A 21,604-nucleotide genomic window follows, 5' to 3' on the forward strand; every position below is an offset into this window, starting at 1 on the left:
TTGGGACAAAGGTGTCTGGGCATAGAGCTAACCACTCTATCCCACCAAGTGTTGAGGTTACGGACAGTAGAAGCCTTTACCTTCCACCCCTCTAAGGGATATGACTTTGCTTTGCTTTGCTTCTGTGCTATTTACAACCCTGAATTATTGTCAAAAATCACAGCTATCTGTTAGGCTTCACTACTGCACCTTTTTGTTTACAAATAACTCGCTAAGATTTTTGTTAAGAGTGAAGCCATTCTTTTAAGTGTCGTTTTTCAGTCTGTAGAACACAAAATACAAATTTATGAAAACACCACAGCACACCTGTAAAAGAAAACAGTTTAATAACAACAAAAAATTTATGACAGCATTTACTGAAGAAACTTTATTGGCAGATCATAGTCAGAATTTGACCCAGCCTTAATGCAACATCCTTTATAGGTTCTGTTACACATGTGCATTACCTCACATAAGACATTTAATAAACAAGGTTAAGAAAAAGGCACAGTATGCTCCAGAAGAATCCATCCAAATACTGAGGAGCAGTAAGGGCAGGGTAACCAGATACCTGAAATCAAAATACAGGACAGAAGTGCAGTCTAGCTTCTCGCTGGGTGACAAGAAACATGCCCAAATATGACTTACAAAGTGTAAAGTAACTTCCATATCATCTAAGTAATGTTTTGCTTAAATACAATAGGCCTCAAAGTTTTGGATACAGTTGAACCTCAATATATAAAACATGACATTGATGCTTCATAACACACTATTTATCTGTCGGCAGAAGTTCATATCACTCTTGTTCAACAAATTCGTTCATACTTTTTTTCAGTTCATTTCTTCAAACTGATGGGAATAAAAACATGAAAAACCCTAATTGTCTACATCCATTATGTTTAAGACATACTTCAAAGCAGGGATGTGGTGTCTATGCTACCGGTGTTGCCGCTGGCAACATACAGAAAAATAGAAATTAGGTACATTCCTTAATACATAATTTGTATTTTCTATCATCAATCTAAATCCACCGGATTCCTATAACACATGTCAAAAGATACGATTGCCATCTGGGGCTGAAGAATTGAACTGATACATACTAATTCTTAACATTAAATACATACTACATACACGAAACATCTTCAATGTTTCAGATTTTGTCCACGCTGCCTATAGCACTTCAACTGTAAGCTCACCCAGGCTGGATGTCAGTGACATTCAGCACCATGGTGCGAGAGTGTCACGCTCGGAGTCATGCATCATTTGCTGGTGAGAGATAAAGGCAAGCTGTCTTTTTCTTCCTTCCCTTACACTCCACAAGCATGGCTTCTAAACTGATTGGAGAAGTATTCTCCTATGATTGTGACTGTTTACAGAGAGACTCTTAAACCATTCCTTAGGATCATGTACATTCAGTGACAAAAGCAATATTTTGAATGGCAGACCAACTCCTGAACTAATAGATTATGAAAGTTGTTTCTGCATATAATACTGAACTGGCTGTAGAGCCCACATTGTAAACTAGAGCATCTATCAGCACCAAAAGTAAAAATGGTCCTAACACTGAGTCCTGTGGGACTCCATGTATAACGTAAAGTTTAGATGACTTCATGCCTCCCACTTCTGCTTGTTTATGATGATATAGGTGTGACCTCAGAATATCAAGCTGCTTACCTTTAACTCCATAGTGATGTAATTTCATGTAATTTTGCAAACGTCTGACTGAAAGATATTTTAATGTATCATGGTATAAACTAAAGAATCACTGTGACTGTAAAAAAAAAAAAAAAAATACAATTTCTTTTGCTGGCCATGTTCACTTTTCTTAAAAAAAAAAAAGCCTAGACCAAAGATAGTATCAAGAATATCGATAGTTCCATGTACTATGCGTGCTTCATAAAATTTCTCAAAATAATGTTGCATCCGTTGTTTCATAAAAATCACCAGAAAATACAATTAAGCTGAGAAAAGAAACAAATCAATGAATCGAAGTACAAGTGGGTGCAACACAACTTCTGGCAGATCTTCAAATATAGTACTTTAAGGTAATTTTTCACACATTTATTATTACTATTCTTTGTTTCGTACAATTCTATACTTTGGTTATTGTATTAGGATTTTTTCTTCATAAGTCGAATGCTCAGAAGAACTTAATCCTCTTCTTGACTAGCTATTTCGAACCAGCAACACCATGAAAATTGCCATGTCACGCCAGTGTTTGAAAGCACTATATATATATATATATACATTTTTGCTTGTTGATTTACGTCGCACCGACACAGATAAGTCTTATGGCGACGATGGGATAGGAAAGGCCTGGGTGTAGGAAGGAAGCAGCCGTGACCTTAATTAAGGTACAGCCCCAGCATTTGCATGGTGTGAAAATGGGAAACCACGGAATACCATCTTCAGGGCTGCCGACAGTGGGGTTCGAGCCACTATCTCCCGAATACTGGATACTGGCCGCACTTAAGCGACTGCAGCTATCGAGTTCGGTAAAGGCACTATAATTATAGGTGCAGGGTACCTTAACTGAAGGCTCCATCTTCCCCTATAACAGAAATCAATTAAATGGGACAAGCATGAGATGGACTCTGACTACCTCAGTCTGGTATTATATGTTATATCTGCTAGGCTGAAGAATCACCGAACACTTAGGCTAAAGAATCTTAAACCATAGAAAGAAAACCAATTCTTTGAAAGAAATAAACTCGGTATTCATGAGAGATGGAAACACTGCATACTTCTTTTGTGGTTAAGAGTATGATAAAATACGGGACAATCGTTATCCCGGACACCTTCGGACATTTGATTTGAATACAGTACTGTATTACAAAATCTAGGATGTCGGCAACTTAGAGTAAGGGTAATATACCACATGAGGACAAATACTAATACTTCTGGTAAAATACTTTCTCTCCTACAGAACCAACTTAAAAGGGTGTCCTAATTTGAAAATGTGTAGCATCACACTGAATGACTTCAGTATAAATGTTAAACCTCCTCATCATTAGCCTCTTCTTTCAACATCCTCAGTTCATCCTTCTCATTCTTTGCAAGTGGATCCCATGCTTGGCAGGTTTCAGCAATAAATACTACAATATTATGGCTTTAATTCCTAAAATCTTACAAATCTTCATTGTGCCGGGTTTCTGCTGTCGAACACTGCTTGAAGACCCATTTTAATCTGTACTCCTTTTGAAGAAAATGTGAAAGAACATGAAAGGAAGTAAAAGCAGATCTCAAAATAACATCTCAAGATTGTGGAGAAACTACAAAAGCAGTTTTTGAGAACAGAAATCTGGCACAATGAAGAAATGGAAGATTGTAGAAATTAAAGCCATTACAATGAAGAGAAGTGTAAAGTGCTGAAACCCGTTAGGAATGGGATGCAGTTGCAAAGAAAGAGAAGGACAAACTGAGGATGTGTAACAGAACCTACATAAGAGGTTCCAGTACAGCTTGCTCAAAGCATAGAACTAAATCCTATTATTTGGGTGATTAACTTCAAAGGATGATCTGCCATTGAAGTTTCTTGAATAAATATAATAATGTTATTAATTTTTTTTTCTTCAGCCATATTGTAGTGTTCTCACAAAATTAATGGGTTATTGTTTTTATGTCCCACTAAGAACTTTTGACAGTTTTTTAAGACGCCTAGTTGACGGAATTTTGTCCCTCAGTTCTTTTATGTGCCAGTAAACCTGCCAACACGATGCTGACATATTTGAGCACCTTCAAATACTACCGGACTGAGCCACGGGGTTAGAAGGCCAGCATCTCAACCGCCTGAGCCACTCAGTCTGGCTTTTACAAAGTTATATCTTGTTTCCAACAGACTGGAAAACTACGCTACAAAAACAAGTATTATTTCAGGAAGTAGAAATTAATGTAAAATGTGGATCATTCATTTGATACCAACAATGATTTCAAGGAGTGACCAGACTGTAATTTCATCTGACTATGCAACTGCATCCTACCTGTAGTGTGAGAAGATATTTGGTACATAGAAGATGATAAAAACAACTCCATATGGGAGGAAAAAGCAAAAGGTGTTTCTTTTTTAACAAGCTCTCAGGATTGTTGGGTGTTGAGATCAGGCCAAATCCTCCACTTTCCATTCAAAAATAATGTCACACACTCTGTGGCTGAGATCAAAAATACAGAACACTTACTCAGATTTTACCATTGTAACAAAACTATTTGGTGTAGTGGTGCACTCGATGACTCATCTGACGCAGTCCATCTCGAGAAAGGAGTTGAGCAAGGCCTACAGATTGAAACTGACTCTCCTGCAATGAATAAATTGTAGCAGAAATGGTAGTATTTTGAATAATTTTCAAAAAATGTTAATGGTATGTGAAAACTTGTCACATTCAGGAAATATACACAACAACATTATCAGCCCATGGCTTTGTGCACCAATATGACACATAATTGCTGGTAGCCACTGTACCAGTTAAGTACCACACAACAAAGCATGCCAATCATGTAAAGACAATGGTGCAAAATTATTGATGAAGAACTGTTCCCAACTATCCAGGAAGAAATAAAACTCTTATAGGAATATAATGCAAAATTATTGCGTTTTTCTTTTCCCTGGTGAATTATGGTGTCACATAAAAATGAAAGAAATATAACATTTGATACAGTTGTCAATAAAGTAAACAATCTGCTGGGCGCCCATTGAAGCTGGCGTCACGTAAATGCAGGCAGTTTACGTAGCAAGCACACGTCACAGTGAAGCAAGAGAGCGAACGCACTATGCAGCAAGGGAACGCTGACGTCCGATTGTCATTGCGAAGATCTCCTCTGCTACTCAGCGAAATGCTGCTTTTTGGTACAGTGAAAAATTAAAAAAGCTCTGTAATTGCAAGAAAAGCGACCTTTCCAAGATATTCCTGTTTGATTTATACTGCGCTCCATGTAAACAGTCAGTTTTATTTTCTTATACTTATACATTTATAGAAAACTAACACATTACAATTTTTGTTTTACAATTTACAAAGGTACATGTTTGAACTGAGCAAATTAAGAAAGCTCTTCCTTGCTTGTGCTAGTCTGCATTTTATGTCCTCCTCACTTCTGCCATCGTAAGTTATTTTACTACCCAAGTAACAATATTCATCTACTTCCTTTAAAACTTCATTTCCTAATCTAATATTACCTGCATCACCTGACTTCATACAACTGCACTCCATTACTTTTATTTTGGACTTACGTATTTTCCTCTTGTATTCCTTACCCAAGACTTCGTCCATATCATTCAGCAATTTTTCAGACCTTCTGCAGTCTCAGATAAAATAACAATATCATAGGCAAATCCCAGGGTTTTAATTTCCTCTCCCTATATTGTGATGGCCTTTCCAAATACCTCTTTGATTTCTTTTACCGCCTGTTCTATGTAAACACTGAAACAGAGCAGGAGTGGGGGGCAAACTGGAGCCTTGCCTCACTCCTTTCTGGATTGCTGCTTCTTTTTCATAGCCCTCGATTCTTATCACTGGAGACTGATTTTTATAAAGATTGCAGGTTTTATGTAGCTTTAAAAACTATCAGTATATTTCTAAAGTGCATACCTCATCATCAGCTAACTGCTCCGAGCCAGCCAACCACTTTTTTAGTAATTAATTATACCACTAACCAAACTACATGGTGCAACAGACCTGAGAGGCCAATGTCTACCAAGCGACCGTCGCTCAGTCCAAAGGCCAACAGATTACAGAATGTTGTGTGGTCAGCATGAGGAATCCCCTCGACTGTTATTCTTGGCTTTCTAGACTGGAACCGCTATCTCACTATTAGACAGCTCCTCAATAGTAATAGTGGACATCGAACCAGCACTCAGACCCAGGTAAAAATCCCTGACATGGCCGGGAATCAAACCTGGGCCCTCCAGGTAAGAGGCAGGCACACTACCCCTACATCGTGGTGCCAGCTTGAATTATACCACTACGCAATGCTCTTTTTCTGTGTAAAAATGTGCCAGTACTCACCATTTAGGCACTATTACAGCAACTTTCACACTTCTAACATACACTGGCACATACCCTCAACGTCACCACCCATTCCTTTCCCCTGCAGAAGCCTTTTTGTTACTTCTTTTGCAAAAATGTCCAACATTCTGGCCAGTCGATATCAGAATCTGATGCCTTTCGACTCCGTGGACTTCTGGTCTTCGTGATACTCTTCACTGATGTTAAAAATTTCAATACGGAACAATGAAATTTTTATCTTTAAATACTCCCTGCCTGTATTTTCGGTGCTAGTTGTGTGTTTTACAGAATCGAAAGTAAATTTGACAATTTCTACTTTTTCACCCTTCATCACTTTACTCATTTTGAACACGATTGCACTGATATAGATGTTGATCCCATACAGAACCTGAAATATTTGTCCTGAATGAGTAAATTTATAATACCAATATAAATGGTCCGTTATTGGACATTATAAATTTTCCAGGTAACTCATTCCTGGTTGCCAGCGTTTCGCCCCCGTGCGCTAAGTTGGGCTCATCAGTTGGTACATAGCACACCCGCCAAGACGCATGGCTAGTGCATACCGTGAAGGCCACTGCGTAGGCTACTTGAAGCCACCAGCAGTGCCAATGCACTATGAGAGACTTTATCTCATTACCAAAAATTGATGCCTGCTTGGCCATCACATGCTATAGATGTTGATTCCCATAGCAGAGGTGCCAACCTTTGAAGGGGCTTTTCAGTAATCCCCACCTCCCATCAGAAAGTTTTCGAGTCAAATCCATATCATTCCTCGATAATGACAACGCTTCTTCCCTTCTTGATAGAAATCTAATCTAAATTATGTCATATTATACAATAAAAGTTGCACAATATCAGTCAATTCTGTCATAAAACATTCTTTATACCTTTTTTTTTCTTTTTTTTTTGCAAACAGCAGCAATGTGGGTTTTCTAGATGTGTCCTTTCCCCTGTCATGACATTTTTGTGTTCTGAACAATAAGTAATTTCAGTGTAGATGTTCTTAACGTAGGTCTGAATTCCTTTAGTTTTTTCCTATTAACACTGAAAACTCATTCTGTGGGAGAGTTACTGTCAAGTACACTTGATACTGCAATAATACGTTACATTTTATAGTGGAGAAGAGCAGAGTACCTACAGCTCCTTCCTTTACAATGAATTTCACAATGCTCACGGGTAGCAAACTGAAGTGATGATTGAAGTATTGTTGCCAACTCACAAGCATTGAAACAACAAGGATTGAGCAGTAATCCTTGAAACTATTTTTTTCCTTTTTCCCGTAGAAATTATTTTTTTCGCGACAATGTCACTTTTCCATAATAATTTCCCCTTTGACCGTAATACCGTAAACGGAGAAACCCGTAATAATTACAGATAATCCGTAATAGCTGGAACCTCTGCCATAGGGAACCTGAAATATTTGTCCCGAATGTACCAACTGATGAGCCCAACTTAGCACATGGGGGCGAAACGCTGGCAACCAGGAATGAGTAAGCTGGAGAATTTATAATGTCCAATAACGGACCATTTATATTGGTATGAATGATTGCACTGATTTAACTTACAGTAGACTAATTCAAACCAGTGTGAACACCTGCATTTTGAAGAGCAGATATAGAACTGATTATGTGACACTGGAAACAATCGGGAGTGAACACAAAATTCCCGATTCCAGCTGCGTTACCATCCTAGGAAGCCTACAAAATATGCAAGCATGGTATCAGCTTGCGATAATCAAAACCGAAAATTCAGTTCATGAACAGTACTATCTACTAGAATATTTATAGTAAATTTCTCTGTTAGTAAATCACAGTTCTTTTTTTTTTTAATGGAGAATAGGTGCCGATACTGCATACCGTTGCATATCAGCAGGAAAAAAAAAAAAGCACTTCTGCTACCAACCACAAAATGATTAATAATGTTCAATTTAGGATATGTTAATTGATCTTTCATCCAAGTTTCATTGAAATACATCTGGTCCAATGCAAACTGTTCCCTTGGAAGTGTCAGTTCACACAGCCACTGTTCTTTGGTATAGGATTTTATTTTCCACCCTAATTCTTGGGAACGGGGAGCAGATGTTTAACATTTCAGTTCTCTGGAATGAAAGTTGTTATGGTCCATTTTATATTCTTGTTCAGCTACAACTGATTTCTACTGTAGCATTTTCATTCTCATTTAGATACAGAAAATTGCAACGACAAAAATGACCATTTGTTGGTAAAATAGAAAGATGCTCGAGAATGCTGGTAAAGCTACTTCAAAGAGATCTCAACTAAAGAATTCACCCACAAACCAATCCCAAACACAATGACAACAAGACTAACAATAACAGAACACATCGTTCAAATGGACATAAACAAAGTCAAGACGGCTCTGCAGCAAACAAAGCCATAAAAATCCACTGGCCCAGACGATCTTTCGTCAGAGCTGTGGTCCCACCAAAGATAATATTGCTGTTGAACCAAGTTACTAAAATTTTAAAGGGCAGTCCCTCTCCTAAGCTAATAGCTCATTGGGATAATAAATAAATAAATAAATAAATAAATAAATAAATAAATAAATAAATAAATAAATAAATAAATAAATAAATAAATAAATAAATAAATAAATAAATAAATAAATAAATAAATAAATAAATAAATAAATAAATAAATAAATAAATAAATAAATAAATAAATAAATAAATAAATAAATAAATAAATAAATAAATAAATAAATAAATAAATAAATAAATAAATAAATAAATAAATAAATAAATAAATAAATAAATAAATAAATAAATAAATAAATAAATAAATAAATAAATAAATAAATAAATAAATAAATAAATAAATAAATAAATAAATAAATAAATAAATAAATAAATAAATAAATAAATAAATAAATAAATAAATAAATAAATAAATAAATAAATAAATAAATAAATAAATAAATAAATAAATAAATAAATAAATAAATAAATAAATAAATAAATAAATAAATAAATAAATAAATAAATAAATAAATAAATAAATAAATAAATAAATAAATAAATAAATAAATAAATAAATAAATAAATAAATAAATAAATAAATAAATAAATAAATAAATAAATAAATAAATAAATAAATAAATAAATAAATAAATAAATAAATAAATAAATAAATAAATAAATAAATAAATAAATAAATAAATAAATAAATAAATAAATAAATAAATAAATAAATAAATAAATAAATAAATAAATAAATAAATAAATAAATAAATAAATAAATAAATAAATAAATAAATAAATAAATAAATAAATAAATAAATAAATAAATAAATAAATAAATAAATAAATAAATAAATAAATAAATAAATAAATAAATAAATAAATAAATAAATAAATAAATAAATAAATAAATAAATAAATAAATAAATAAATAAATAAATAAATAAATAAATAAATAAATAAATAAATAAATAAATAAATAAATAAATAAATAAATAAATAAATAAATAAATAAATAAATAAATAAATAAATAAATAAATAAATAAATAAATAAATAAATAAATAAATAAATAAATAAATAAATAAATAAATAAATAAATAAATAAATAAATAAATAAATAAATAAATAAATAAATAAATAAATAAATAAATAAATAAATAAATAAATAAATAAATAAATAAATAAATAAATAAATAAATAAATAAATAAATAAATAAATAAATAAATAAATAAATAAATAAATAAATAAATAAATAAATAAATAAATAAATAAATAAATAAATAAATAAATAAATAAATAAATAAATAAATAAATAAATAAATAAATAAATAAATAAATAAATAAATAAATAAATAAATAAATAAATAAATAAATAAATAAATAAATAAATAAATAAATAAATAAATAAATAAATAAATAAATAAATAAATAAATAAATAAATAAATAAATAAATAAATAAATAAATAAATAAATAAATAAATAAATAAATAAATAAATAAATAAATAAAGGGCTGTTCTTCTTCTTGCTTCTTCTTCTAGTGCCATATCCGGCCCCCCCAGACATTGATGATCATCCTTGAGAAAGCACCCCTTAACGTGAAGAGTTGTTTGGTGTTGATGCAAGTCCCGTTTTTGATGTTTTGGAGCCATGACATCGGTGGTCTACCAGCGAGGGCTTGCCCACTATCTTGCTTTGTTAATATGACGTGTAGAAACCCATATTTTCTAACTCTTAGAACATGGCCTAAATAAGCTGTTTTTCCGTCTTTGATGATGTTTGCTGCCAGCTTGTACTCAACTCTAGCTCTCCTCAACACTTCATTTTTGTTTGTCCAACCCTTGTCCAGTTTCCCTATGGGGTCGGGTATGAGGTGAGATGAATCTGTCGTGGCGGGTTTTTAAGACCGGATGCCCTTCCTGACGTCAATCTCTGAAGAGGAGTTAATGAGATGAAATGAATTGTAAGTTAAGAACTTCATTTTGCCATATTGACCTGAGATTCACAATTCACAATTCAATTCACACCCATCTCACTCGTCCACAACTCTTCTCGCAACATACAACCAGCATGCTAAACAAGGTGAGTCTCATATCCTATCATATTCGGCCGCGATCCCATTTTTTAGCTATCCATTTTATTAACTTAGTTTTTTCTTCCTTTTAAGCTTCACCACCCACCTTGAGCTGAGACAACCTTAAAAATCAACCTTATTCAACCTCTCAACGTCAGGTGTCCCGGCCTCAGACAAATATTTGATGGTCTTGCCAACCACATACAACACTGGACCTGGATTTATATATGTCTTCATTGAACAACAATAGAAGAGTGGACAATTTTACTGCATCGTTTTATTATCATATGAAGAGTTTTATTCTCATTCATCAGACCAATTTTATTGTACAATACTCACTTGCCTCATTAGACTACAACGCCTCTATGTGTTATATTATATCACCATATTTTACACATCATTCTTCTAGCTTTTAATGAGAAAACAGCCTATCATTTCTATTTTGCAATGTATGTATTATCTACACAACTTTTATGACATGTACTCCGCCCACTTTGTGATTACTAGCTGATGATGACGCCATTAAGCGTCGAAACCGGTACTAGTAATAATAATATGTTGTGAACACCTTGTATAACACATTTTGTATTGAATAGGTTGAACCTTCTTTAATTCTAATTGTGAATCTCAGTTCAATATGGGAAAATGAAGTTCTTAACTTACAATGACAAAGCTAACCAAGCAAAATTTAAAGCCCATCAATACATGGGCCTAAGAATAAAGATCGCAAAATTGGGCAAAGACATTCACTTCTTGAAACAATGTTTATCATACAATTTAACTCCGAATTTTCTCAAAACCAACTTGAAAAAAATACACCGTAAATCTCCTCAACACTCGAAAACCCAAATCAAAGTAAATAAAATGTGGCTTAAGAATGAAATAAGATTGTTATACAAGAAAAAATCTTTCTTGAATAACAAACTATATGAGGCACACCTTAAGACAGCACACTTAGTTTCCAAAGCTCAATGGGACATATTCCAAACTAAACTCGCGGAAAAACTGTTCAATATACTAGAGCAAAAACAAGCAACACATGAGAAGAAACTTAATAACCTTAAGAATAACGCAAGGCTAAATAGACCAATTACAAAAATTTCTGATAAATCGAGTACCCATAACCAAGAGTCTTTAATAGCACATTTTCACCCTCCAGTAGCTAACATAACAAAAATAAAACTTTCAGACAAGGAAAATGAGATCCTTAAAAGGACCAAAACACAATTGGCCATATCCAAAGTTAATATCGCTACCACACTAGTCAGAGTCTGAAACAGCCATAAACAAAATGCCTTTTAGACTTACAAGATGAGGTCAGATTGGACGTTAAACGGACATTAAACAAAATCCATAACCTAAAAAACAAAACAACACCCACTAATAGTAGTATACACAAAGAAACCTTCGCAGAACGAGAACACATTACCAAACTCGCGAAGAAAATTAAAGATCACGACCTTATCATCACAAAAGCCGATAAGGGCAATACGACCGTTATCATGGATAAAAATGATTACATTAAAAAAACAAAAAGTGTTTTCAATAATGGCTCCTTCTCTATAGTTAAAAAAGATCCAACTCAGCAAATCCAACGTCTCCTAAAACAAACTTTAAAAAATACATAATTTCTTTTCACAGAACAAGAAAAAACGCGATTAATTAACATGAATCCCGGTCTGGCTACCGCCAAAGCTTTCCCCAAAATCCATGACTGGCGTTCCCATACGCCCCATCATTAACTACAGACCTAGCCCATTATACAAATTGGCCCAATTCATCCAAAAAATTCCTTAGTAAAAATTATAAATTTCAGTCGAAAAATCCGTTAAAAACACTATTGAATTAATCGGAAAACTAAATAAATTTAAAATACAACCGTTTCACACTCTTCATTCATTTGATATCAATAACATGTATCCCAGCATTAACACTAAAACACTTCTTCCCATAATCCAAAATAACCTAAAAACATAGAGGGCTACGTAAACTCGAGATCCAGGACTTCATGCAGGTCCTGAAACTAGTGATACACAACAACTATTTCACATTTGACAAATGTATATACCAACAAGATGGACTGGCTATGGGGTCGCCGGCCTCAGGAATTTTGGCGGAGATATACATAGATTTCCTAGAAGACACGGCAATTAATAACAATAATATTTTCTCAAACATACTTTTCTGGTCCAGATATGTCGATGACACTCTGGTTATTCCGGATGACAGAACGGTTAATGCAGCTACCACACTCAACAATTTAAACAAGATAGATCCTAATATAAAATTTACATTGGAATCCAGGACCAATAACTCAATTTTTTAGACCTCACAATCAAGAGACTTCCTTCTTTACTAGAATATAATATCTACAGAAAACCAACACAAACAGCGACAACTATCAGAAGAGACTCCACACACCCACACAAGTGCGCCACTTACTATAGTATGGTAGACCGTGCACTAAAAATACCGTTATCCAAGGAAAACCTAAAGAAAGAACTGAATACCATATGTGCCATCGCTAAATATAATGGTTATAATTCTTCATTCATAGAATGCATTATCAACAAATGTAAACATAGACTAAAGACAACATTAACCAAAGAAAGACTTAACCCTGCCCTATACGCCACCTTCACTTTTAATGAAAACATACACAGTGTAACTAACATCTTCAAGAAACATAATATTAAAATATCGTACAGAACCAACAATAGAAATATGGATATAGTTCACCATACCAAGTCAATAAACAAATCCGACATTCACACAAAATCAGGTGTTTACCGTTTCCAATGCAATAACATTGGACAGACTGGGAGAAGCTTCAAAGTTAGATACTTAGAACACGTCAATGCCATTAAGTATAGTAGGTTTTCTGCAACAGGCCAACACATACATGACTCAAAGCATAATTTCACTACCATAGAACAAGACCTAGAAAATCTCAAAAACATAAACAAGGGTCCTTTACTCGATGTTACGGAAAACTGTTTTATTCACTTAGATCATTTTTTCAATCCTAATCTAAACCTTAATGAAATTTAAGAAAAACCTAATATCCTTTTCGATTTTCTAATCGAAGTCTTTAGAGGTATCAAAATCATGGAGAGGAAATCGATCTTTTACGCTCTCCAAAACACTCTTCTATGTCCCACACCACCGCCACTCCGCCCCCCTGACCCACCTTGAACTCCGCCTTCCCATCCCTTCCATTCCATTCCTCTCTCCTTCTCCCCCTCCCCCCTCCTCTTCCCGCTTCTCCCACCCTACCTTCACACTCACTCACACCCATCTCACTCGTCCACAACTCTTCTCACAACATACAACCAGCACGCTAAACAAGGCGAGTCTCATATCCTATCGTATTCGGCCGCGATCCCATTTTTAGCTATCCATTTCATTAACTTAGTTTTTTCTTCCTTTTAAGCTTCACCACCCACGTTGAGCTGAGACAACCTTAAAAATCAACCTTATTCAACCTCTCAACGTCAGGTGTCCCGGCCTCAGACAAATATTTGATGGTCTTGCCAACCACATACAACACTGGACCTGGATTTATATATGTCTCCATTGAACAACAATAGAAGAGTGGACAATTTTACTGCATCGTTTTATTATCATATGAAGAGTTTTATTCTCATTCATCAGACCAATTTTATTGTACAATACTCACTTGCCTCATTAGACTACAACGCCTCTATGTGTTATATTATATCACCATATTTTACACATTATTCTTCTAGCTTTTAATGAGAAAACAGCCTATCATTTATATTTTGCAATGTATGTATTATCTATACAACTTTTATGACATGTACTCCGCCCACTTTGTGATTTCTAGCTGATGATGACTCCATTAAGCGTCGAAACCGGTACTAGTAATAATAAATAATATATTGTGAACACCTTGTACAACACATTTTGTATTGAATAGGTTGAACCTTCTTTAATTCTAATTATGAAAGGAATGACATGATATAAATGATAGTAGGGAGAGGGTGAAATCTGCTGCCGGCACATAACCTACTCCTGTCGAATAGCACCAAGGGGTTTGCTCAAGGCTTAACGTCCCCATCCGAGGGAGGAATCACCATCAACAGCGTCATATGCCCTCACTCCATATGAGCACTGCGGAGAGGTCTGGAATTTAATCCAGGCTTTTGGCATGCAATCTAGTGATTAGAAATTGTATACCAACACCTCCCCTGTCCTGCTGGCCAACGTTCTGATGGTGAAAATTTTTTCGACCAACGGGACTCTAACTGGCTAACCTCGGTGTCAGACCGTTTTAGACTTCAACGCCTTAACGACCATAGCCACCAGGCAGGCTCCTCAACACTTCATTATTCGTTAGAAAATCTGTCCGGACTATTATGAGCATTCTCCTATGTAACCACATTTCAAAGGCCTCTAATCTGTTCATGGAGGAAGCTTTGACAGTCCAGGTCTCTACTCCATAAAGCAGTGTTGACCAGACGTAACATCTCAACAGCTTTTGCCTGAGAGATTTACATTATCATAACAAAATAATGACTTCATCTTTTGGAAAGTTGATCTGGAAATCTCAATATCGAGTCTGATCTCTTTCTCAGAATCAAGATTGTCTATTATGGTTGTTTCTGTAAATACCATGAACTTTGTTTTTTTAGTATTGATGTTTAGACCATATCTTAATCCACTTAATCTACTGAGAAGTTCAAGAAGATCTTCAATGGTGTCATCTGCATATAGTTATTATTATTATTATTATTTCTTTGCAAGTGGCTTTATGTCGCACCAACACAGATAGGTCTTATGGCGACGAATCTGCATATCTAATAGTGTTTATGATGACTCAATTTACTTTCACACCTAGCTCAAAACCATGCAAGGGGCTGAGTTTTAGTTAATTCTGTCAGGTATACACCCAATGTGTCACCAGAGATCTTTTTCATGCAGACACATCAAATGACATGGAGTCCTAGGTGGACATTTCTTTTCCCTTCTCCCTTTCAAAAATCCTACAAACTCTGCTGGGTTTGACTATAACACTACAATCCACTTACACAAAACAATAACACGAGTTAAGCTACTGCGCACCATAAGCATCTACAATACTGGTACTCAGGATCATTTATATCACCGTTTCCTCACTTCATTGCAACTACCCACAGGGGGAAAAAACCATCTCAACATACCAGTCATACTTGCTACGAAAAGAAGAGATTATCAACCTGGCTGTAAAACTCAACAACATGGTCTTCATGAAAGAAACAAAAACAGGAAAAAATTACTTAACACAAAACACAAGGGTGGCAACTCCATGGCACCCAGGTCCCTTCACTCCACTCCCGCACTGAAAAATATTTAGCAGAGTCTCCTCTCATCCAAATTAGACAAATTAAGTAAATGACGACTATATCTTCAGAGTTATTGAAGTTTGACTCCCATAAGAGATCCTGTATAAATTTCTACAGCAGAAAGGTCATTTTTAAATCTGAGAAAACTGAAAACTAGCCGACGATTCACTTCTAAGCATCTAATCTATCTTGCAGTTCTCAACATTCATCATGAGACACTACTTCATTTCTAGGGCAGAGACATGCAAGTCAACTTCCGCAGTAAAAACATAAACTGAATTTTATTTACGAGCAAACAAGTCTATACAATACCAACTGAAACCTGCAGTGGCGCAATGTGTAATAATTATAAAACAAAGGAAAAAACTGTATTCATTGTCTGTTTATTTCTTTGGGTGTCATATTAACAGAATTACGGCGATGACTGCAAAGACCGTCCATATGAGAGTGAAAACAAGCCTAAAAAAGTTGCCACTGCTGGTGAATATCATAGAATTAATTCTAGTCACATACCTGCAGTGCTATTATATAAAGCTTAATATTAAAGACAAAAACAACACAATATTTTTAACCATCCCATGCCTTCTTGTTTTGAATGAAAAATCTAATGTACAGGGCAACTGAAGTAATTTTAACAAATGAAATTGTTAACAAACAATTTTTATTTCACACTCATGGACATGTTTTACAACTGTTCACAGAAACTGGAATGACAATATTTCTCTCAAATGAAATGAAATTAATGAAATTCATTTACTTAAAAAGAACATGAATGCCCATTTCATCCAAATACTTTGTGACATACAGAACATTTACATTCTCGAAATCACTTGAGGTAGAGACAGGTTTGGTTCCTTAGTTCATCATCTACTTCGTCCAGATTGTGTGGCAGGCACTTAGTCAATTGTCAGGTTTACAATCAAGGTATTGTGTTTGCTACTGCCGACAACGCCCAACAAAACAACCTGCAAAATTATCATGCTCAATACATCACAAAAGACTGAGAACTCTTACCTATATAACTACACTGATGAAAAAAGTCTAATTCTCACATTGCAGAATGACAAAAAACACATTTTGCCATCTCAATTAAGTGCAATTTCCAATTTTCATAAGTTGGTCAATTAATACTTAAGCAATGAAGATGGAGGTAATATCCGAGGCCTGTTCATAAAAAAACCGAGCTTTGAAAATAACTCCTTAGGGAGCTTACCTGCAGTGTAGTTAGCTAATACTTCCTCTAAGAAGACAACACTCCCAATGCCATTTCCACTTATGGAAGCAGTTCCGGTAGGCAATTTGGAGGATTGCCTGCAATTTCCGTATGACCTCTTTAACGACAAGAAATAGTCTTTCTTTCAGAGTGAATTTCAATTTGGAGAATAGAAAAATGTCTGCCGAGGCTCCATCAAATGAATTAGGATTAAGATTTACCTTCGTGATTGTCAAAAGTAACTTAGATAACTCTCTTGAGAAATTCATTACATGCAAAAATCCTCAAATCAATGGTGATGTGCAAGTTGGCGCATTGTCATGATAGAGGTTCCAGGAGTTGTTTCTCCATCAGACCAGTCCTTCCTTCCCGATATCCTCTCAAGATTGAGATAATACCAGCGATTTAAAGTTTCAACATCAGGTCAACAACATTTACACATTTGACCCAACTGCCATGCTTAATTTAGTCTGAACGTTTTTTTTTTTTTTGGCAAATCACGGTGATTCTTTAATACGTCTCCATAAAAGTTTTCCCTGGTTTGAAGCATAAGTGAATGTTAATACACTGCTCTTAATAATCAGATATCTTGATGACTGCAAAAAGTACAAAGCACACTTGCTGAGCAATAACTATTGTTAGAGATTTTTTTCTTTGTTAAGACGGAAGCCATATTTTTCAGTATCGACTTTGTTAATGTACCTCTAAAGTTTTTCATGTTTCTGTACTTTGAAGGACATTATTTTTACTCTGAATTTACACAGTGTCTTTTGCCACGAGACAGTTTATTTAGGTTATTATTCATCACTAAAAATACTCTTTAATCCACTTCCATATTTTATTTAATCAAAATATTATCTTCCTAATACACAAAAATACATTATACGTGAAGAAGGAATATACCTCTCCAATGGACAGAATCATGGCCCACAACACTCCATTACTTCCCCTCTCCTCTCCAAGGAACAGAGCCCATTGCCCATAGAATTTTCTACTGACCCCTCTGCTTAGCTAGGCTATGACTGCAGTCTGTAAGCAGTTGTTGAAGGTGAGTGACAATTTATTAGCAGCTCAGATAAGTACAGAAATATTTCTATAAGTTAATAAGGTGCTGGTTGAATACTATTAAAATCATCATTTGTTAATACGTGTTCATAATCACCAACTCTCAATCATTGACAAGTTTTATGCAACGTAAATAATATTGTACATATATATGCATGATTTAAGGAGATTTGATAGAATCTGCAGAACGAAATGTGTCATTCTTTGTTTAATAGTGTGGGATTTTTACAGGTGTGCTGTGTGTGTTAAATTAGTGTTTTTGACAAACTGAAAAGCTTTAAAGTTACATGTTTCGGACATGCGCAGCAAATGGCTAGTTACTTTGGAAGGATACCACTTACTTGCAACCTCTTAAGACTTTGCATTTGTGCAGTATTTTCAAAGTTTGGTCATTTCTTGAACATGCCTTGTATAGTAATCTATGTAAAGAAACCAGGAAAGATGAAAAAAGAAATTACTCCTGATACAGCACTTTTTTTCTGATTGCTGACTTTATGAGCTCAGATCACAAAGAAGTGAATAACTGTTTTAATATAGGATATTTATAGAACATAATGGTAAAAAAAATTCTTCCAGAACTTAGACCTGAGACTTCTCGATATCCAGACAAGTTTATCTCAAGATGACATGCTATGCATTGCAGCACAAATGAGGGTAGGGGCAAAAGACAAATAACTGCGAGATTAGATTTTTTTCTTCCAATCAATGCTGCAATTCACAATATTATGCTGTATCTCCAGCCTTAGATATCAAGAAGCCTAACAAATGAGTCTTGTGAGATCTGAACCGTTTGGTTCAAGCTACATGTATGACCCAAATATTTTACTTTACTTATCACATAATTTTCTATTTCTAGTGAAATGTCTTCAATGGCTAATAAAATACGAGTTATTATAAAAGACGTCATTCTCAATACTGAGAATACTTAGAAATATAACCCATCATTTCTACCAGTAATCTTTAGTCACAAGCTGGTATTTTCAAGGATACTAACCGATTACCAAGCACTTGCACTACTTGTGAGAGATTCTAACCAAACTTGACTTTTTGTAAGCCCCTGTAAAAGATTTTTCTGTCAATTCTTCTTTATAGGTCTACTTTATTGTTATTTTTTATTGTTAGTATTCTGGTTTTTTAAAATTTCCTTATTTTATATTCTTGAATGCCATATGTAACAAGTGAAAGCAACAATAGACATAAACTTGTGTGTGTTAAAAAATGCATTTGTTCTATGTTTATGATCATTTACATCCCCTTCAATTCCTGTTGTATAGGTCTATTTTATTGCCAATGATTAAAACATATTGTCAGCACTGTAAGTGCATATCCCTTTTTTTCATTTCCACATTTTCTTATACGTATATCTTGTATATCCTGGATGCTGCATGAAACATGTGGAAATTATTGGATTTTGTTCTTTGTTTACATTAATTTGCATGTGCATGACGGGGATCTTTCACTCATGATCAACCGTGAAACTTTTACCCAGCGGTCACTTCAGAGTTTGTCAGCGGTGTGCTGTTACTTCCGAGTATACAATTTCCCCTGCTTAACCCAATCACATCATTTGACAACCCTAGCTCGCAAAAGTTATTCCCGGTATATGAATCCTATGACAAGCTCAGCTCGCGGCGATGCATTGCTGTATATCAATACATGCAGTTCAGCTACTAACTCACAGATGTCACTTGTATGAATTCTGAGCTGAAGTTTAGACATGTGGCTTCGGTTAATTCCCGCGCTCCGTGCTCAGGTTATCCACATACTTCTGGAACAAGAGATGAAAGAATCTTTGTTCGTCTTATTCCGCCCCAATCAGTTGCAATCATGGCGTCAAGCAGATGTGTTGGTGTTGATGAATCCGAAAGCTAATAGATAGTGTTTTAGACAGTGATTATGAAGACAGTGATGTTTGTGACGACGAAATAGACCCTGAAGGTCTTAGTTCGAGTTCGAGTGATGCGTATAATAGTGCTGATGACACATAAAGTGATACAAATGACAACGGTGGGCCAAATCTTTCAAAACGAGTTTGTACCTCGGCACAGACTAACTTGAATGACTGGAACTGGATAAAGTGACAATATCCCTGTTGTACATACATCAAGTGAATACAGCGGGGTTAGTGATAACTTATTGAAAAAGATACTGTGCAGACGACTGCTGTAGTGTGGGATTTAAACGTGTTTTCTCAATGAACTGCTACGGTATTTAAATAGGATGCGAATGGGTTAAAATCAGTCAGCACCCAATGTTGTTTGTGCTTGTACATCCAATGACTGAACAAGCCAATTATAGCAAGAAACTTGCATCTACATAGATTGCACTCGATGGATGGGGGAGAACGAACTTGCATCTGACAGTACAAGTGTTTCTGTTATTTACGCTTTTAATATCCGAGACCCTTTGGTTCAAACAGTTCAACAGCTGTGGAAGTGCTTTGGCACCACAGCGCGTAATCCTTAGCAAGTGTGTCCCAGGTTTGAGGGTTGAGATCTGTGACCTTCATGGGTTTTTTTAAGCATATCCTTAAAACCTCTTCATCAGGTGAGTTGGCTGTGCGGTTAGGGGGGCGCAGCTGTGAGCTTGCATCTGGGAGACAGTGGGTTTGAACCCTACTGTTGGCAGCTCGGAAGATGGTTTTCTGTGGTTTCACATTTTCACACCAGGCAAATGCTGAGGCTGTACCTTAATTAAGGCCACGGCTGCTTCCTTCCCACTCCTAGGCCTTTCCTATCCCATCATTACCATAAAACCTATCTGTGAAAGTGCAACATAAAGCAACTGTTAAAAAAAAAAGCCCTCTTCAAAGGATCCAGTGCTGGAGGAAAGTTGATCACTCACGAATTGGCGAAGACTCCTGGTGTCGCTCATACAGAAGACATGCCCAGTCCACCAAAGCCGACTGCCAATGATGGAGGCTTCTACACTGTTGATGTATGCTTTCTCAGGAACCGCAAGAATGGAGACACGGTTCTCCCATTTGGTACTTACAATGGAACAAAGTTCCTGTTGATGCTCAGGTTTCTTGACATCACAGCAGTACAGGGCAGAGGTTTCAGATCCGTAATGTTGAGGTGATCACTGCTTTATATACCACGAGTGGAATGAATTGTTTCATCTCTTTCCCCCCCCTGGATGGCTGACCAAATGCCAAGTGGGCAGCATGAAGTCTGTTTTCCACATCCTCTTCTGAGGCAGATTATTTAGACAAAAAGGTACGAAATGTGTTCTACCTGTTCTAGAGTGACAACTGAGACAGAACACACTATTAAACAAATAATCCTTGTTTAATAGTGTTTTCTTTTACAGGTATGATATAGTGTAACATTTATAAACTTGTGCCTTCAACACACTGGAAAGCTCTTAAGTTACATTTAACCCATCCCGCTATAATGATGGGTACAGCCGTCAAGAGTTCCGCATTCATTAACATGCAATGACGGGTACA

At 35.1% G+C, this 21,604-nt stretch overlaps 1 protein-coding gene across 6 annotated transcripts in view; it reads right to left on the reverse strand.

The window, feature by feature from the left end:
- Positions 1 to 241: 241 nt before the first annotated feature.
- LOC136866602 (serine/threonine-protein kinase GA29083) overlaps positions 242 to 21,604 on the reverse strand; it is a 351,399-nt gene continuing 330,036 nt past the window's right edge. For 2 of the 6 annotated variants that reach the window (XM_067143718.2, XM_067143717.2), the window contains exon 11: positions 16,529 to 16,840. In XM_067143718.2, coding sequence (XP_066999819.1) covers positions 16,812 to 16,840 — 29 coding nt within the window. In that variant the 3' untranslated portion in view covers positions 16,529 to 16,811. Of the gene's footprint in view, positions 551 to 4,139; positions 4,272 to 16,528; positions 16,841 to 21,604 lie in introns of those variants that run through there. The other 4 variants (XM_067143720.2, XR_010859568.2, XM_067143719.2 and 1 more) reach the window with 4 other exon arrangements.

Source organism: Anabrus simplex, chromosome 3 (genome assembly GCF_040414725.1).
Source record: "Anabrus simplex isolate iqAnaSimp1 chromosome 3, ASM4041472v1, whole genome shotgun sequence".
NCBI lineage: Eukaryota > Metazoa > Arthropoda > Insecta > Orthoptera > Tettigoniidae > Anabrus > Anabrus simplex.